A 2,496-nucleotide genomic window follows, 5' to 3' on the forward strand; every position below is an offset into this window, starting at 1 on the left:
TAACAATACTAAAGAACAATGGCAATGTCATAAATATAAACTATGAGGGATATATAAATAGAAAATTTGGCTTTCTAAGTAAACCAAGTTGGCCAGCTAAACCATAAAGAAAAAGAGAGGAGATTTGAGCATGATCTTTGGAAAAGCTTTGCTAAAAACACCAAAGAGAGTTAGATTAAAGGATCAAAGAGAGTTGGGAAGAGATCTAAATAAGAAAAAATGAAGGATTTAAAGGGTTTATTTAGCTAGAGAGGGTGATTTTGAAGAAAAAGAAGAAATGAAATAGAAGTGATTAAAACTTATTTTTCCTTGTTTTTATTATCTTAATTTATTGTACCTAAATGGTAAGAAACCATAATTTGAGCTTGTTTGAATTATTAATGAGAGTTGATATGTTTTGCATATGGAAGTGTTATATAAGTTTTGTGTTTGAATGAATGAAAGTTTAGATGGATTTTTTATGTTATATTGAGGTTAGCAAGCATAAAAAATCATTGAGTAATGTGTTAATTGAAAGAATTGAAAAGAAAACTATAATGAAGATTAAAGGGGTTGAGATTGTTTGATTTATTTGTTATGTTAATCATATAGAATATCAATTGTAGCTCATTATGAATTATAGATAACTAAGATAGGAGTACCACTTCATATGTATGCATTATGTCATTACAGTCGAATGACGCAAATGAAGCGTTTATAAAGGTGTGGTCTGAACAACGTGACATCCTCCTCAATATATGAGTTGTCGATATAAATAATAATAAACTAGGTATAAAATGAAGGGAAAAACTGAAAAGTCCAAATGAACCAAGTCTAAAAGAAGTAAACTAAGGTGAAGGTGGGCTCGGTAGAGTTGGCTCAAGTTAGGCTTGGTCCTATCCAAAAAGAGTTAAGTAGAGCCTAAAATGGGCTCAGCTTCACCAAGGTCAAATCAAACCTAATGTTTGGTCAAACTGAGTTCAAATGGATCAAATTGAATCAAAAGAAATCAAATCAAGCCTGAATGGGTTAAACCGCGCCCAAAATAGACTCGATTGGGTTCAGTTTGACCAGGTCAAACCGAGCTCTATGGTGAACTTGGTTTGACAAACCCAAAAGGGTCAACCCAAGTTCATAGACTTAACACAAACTTTTACTACACTTTTTCTTCTTCTTTTGAACCCTATCATCGTATATCCATAATAAAAACTCAAGATTCAAGGTATTATTAGATAGATGTTTCGAATTCTGATAACATTGGCCTCGTCAAAGGAAGAATTCTTGAATAAAAAATGTTGTTTAAATTTCATTATTGAAAACTCTAGCAAATGAAACAAATTCCAAAACCACTATGTATCATAACATTTATAACAACCACAAATTCAATTTCACACGCTGTATAAAATAATAAAAAAAAAAAAGTAAGTTGCGAGCTATGATTATCATATAACCAACAATCCAAGCTAGCTTCAGGGGGATTAAGATTTAAGCTGATCTTGATTCATTTATTTTCAGTAAAGAAGTGGTTGATGGTAGGCATGATTTCAGGTGGGCGAGTTCTCAAGAATCTGCGCAGGCCATGCTCAGCATATCTCTCTCCTTCCTCATTGTTTCCTAGCACTCCCGTGCTACGTTTTGCTTTGTTGATTCTGTTAATCAATTCCAGCAAAGGAAAAACGATCAACAAAGTGAAAAATAGAATCTTTCTGTGAGTGTAAGAATTTAGTGTACCTGACATCAGGGTTCAGGAAGACGTTCCTTGTAAGCTGAAAGATGCACAAACTTGTTACACAGGTCATTGCAGCCAATAGCGGGTAGACCTGGTAGCACAAAACACATAAGCCCATGAGATGCAAGAAGATCAAATATCAGGCATAGAGAAACTAGCCCAGATGGTACTGCTGCTTTAGCCCATGATCTTTATAGAATTATATAATAGTTGAAGCCCCTTGAAAATGGTGGTGATGATGCTTGCTTACCTCTGGCTTCATCCAACGCCCCATTGGAAGGCTTTTGCTCCTATATGCAAAGCTGCTGATGTTTTAATGTTCTCCTTGGACTTCAAGAAATAAGCCAACTGCTGTATTGAATCATTATACTCCCAGGCAGAGGTGCTATTATTCTGTTTATATATATAGTGCCATGTCATAACTTTAGCCAGCTCCAGCTGAGGAGAATGACTTGACCAGCAATGTAAGGTATATTCTGGACTGCAGATTTCAGTGGGCTGAGAATTAACGATGGCTTTTACACGATGAAACCAGGGGCAGTAGCCTCTTGTTTTGCTAAATTTGGAACTTTCCATGACCCGATGGATCTGTTGACGAGTTTGAGCATCTTTTTCTTTTTAATCTGTGTTCCCATTTCGGAAATTATTTATGGATTGGAAATATTCTTGCCTAAAATTTACATTTTGGATTTTATTTCTTCTAATCTAAATGCTATTATTGCCTGTTTCATGATTAACTTGTTTTCTCCAAAGAAGTAAAGGAATCCAGGCACAACAACATGCAATTT

General features: G+C 34.7%; 1 protein-coding gene across 1 annotated transcript; it reads right to left on the bottom strand.

The window, feature by feature from the left end:
- Positions 1-1,257: 1,257 nt before the first annotated feature.
- LOC133698384 (uncharacterized) lies at positions 1,258-2,094 on the bottom strand. Its single transcript, XM_062121284.1, has 3 exons — positions 1,959-2,094; positions 1,711-1,799; positions 1,258-1,628 (listed from the first exon to the last, which is right to left on the bottom strand). Exons 1-3 carry the CDS (start codon positions 1,980-1,982, stop codon positions 1,481-1,483), a joined length of 261 nt encoding a protein of 86 aa, XP_061977268.1. The 5' UTR covers positions 1,983-2,094; the 3' UTR covers positions 1,258-1,480.
- Between the last annotated feature and the right edge of the window lie 402 nt (positions 2,095-2,496).

This window comes from Populus nigra, chromosome 7 (assembly GCF_951802175.1).
Source record: "Populus nigra chromosome 7, ddPopNigr1.1, whole genome shotgun sequence".
NCBI classification, from domain to species: Eukaryota; Viridiplantae; Streptophyta; class Magnoliopsida; order Malpighiales; family Salicaceae; genus Populus; species Populus nigra.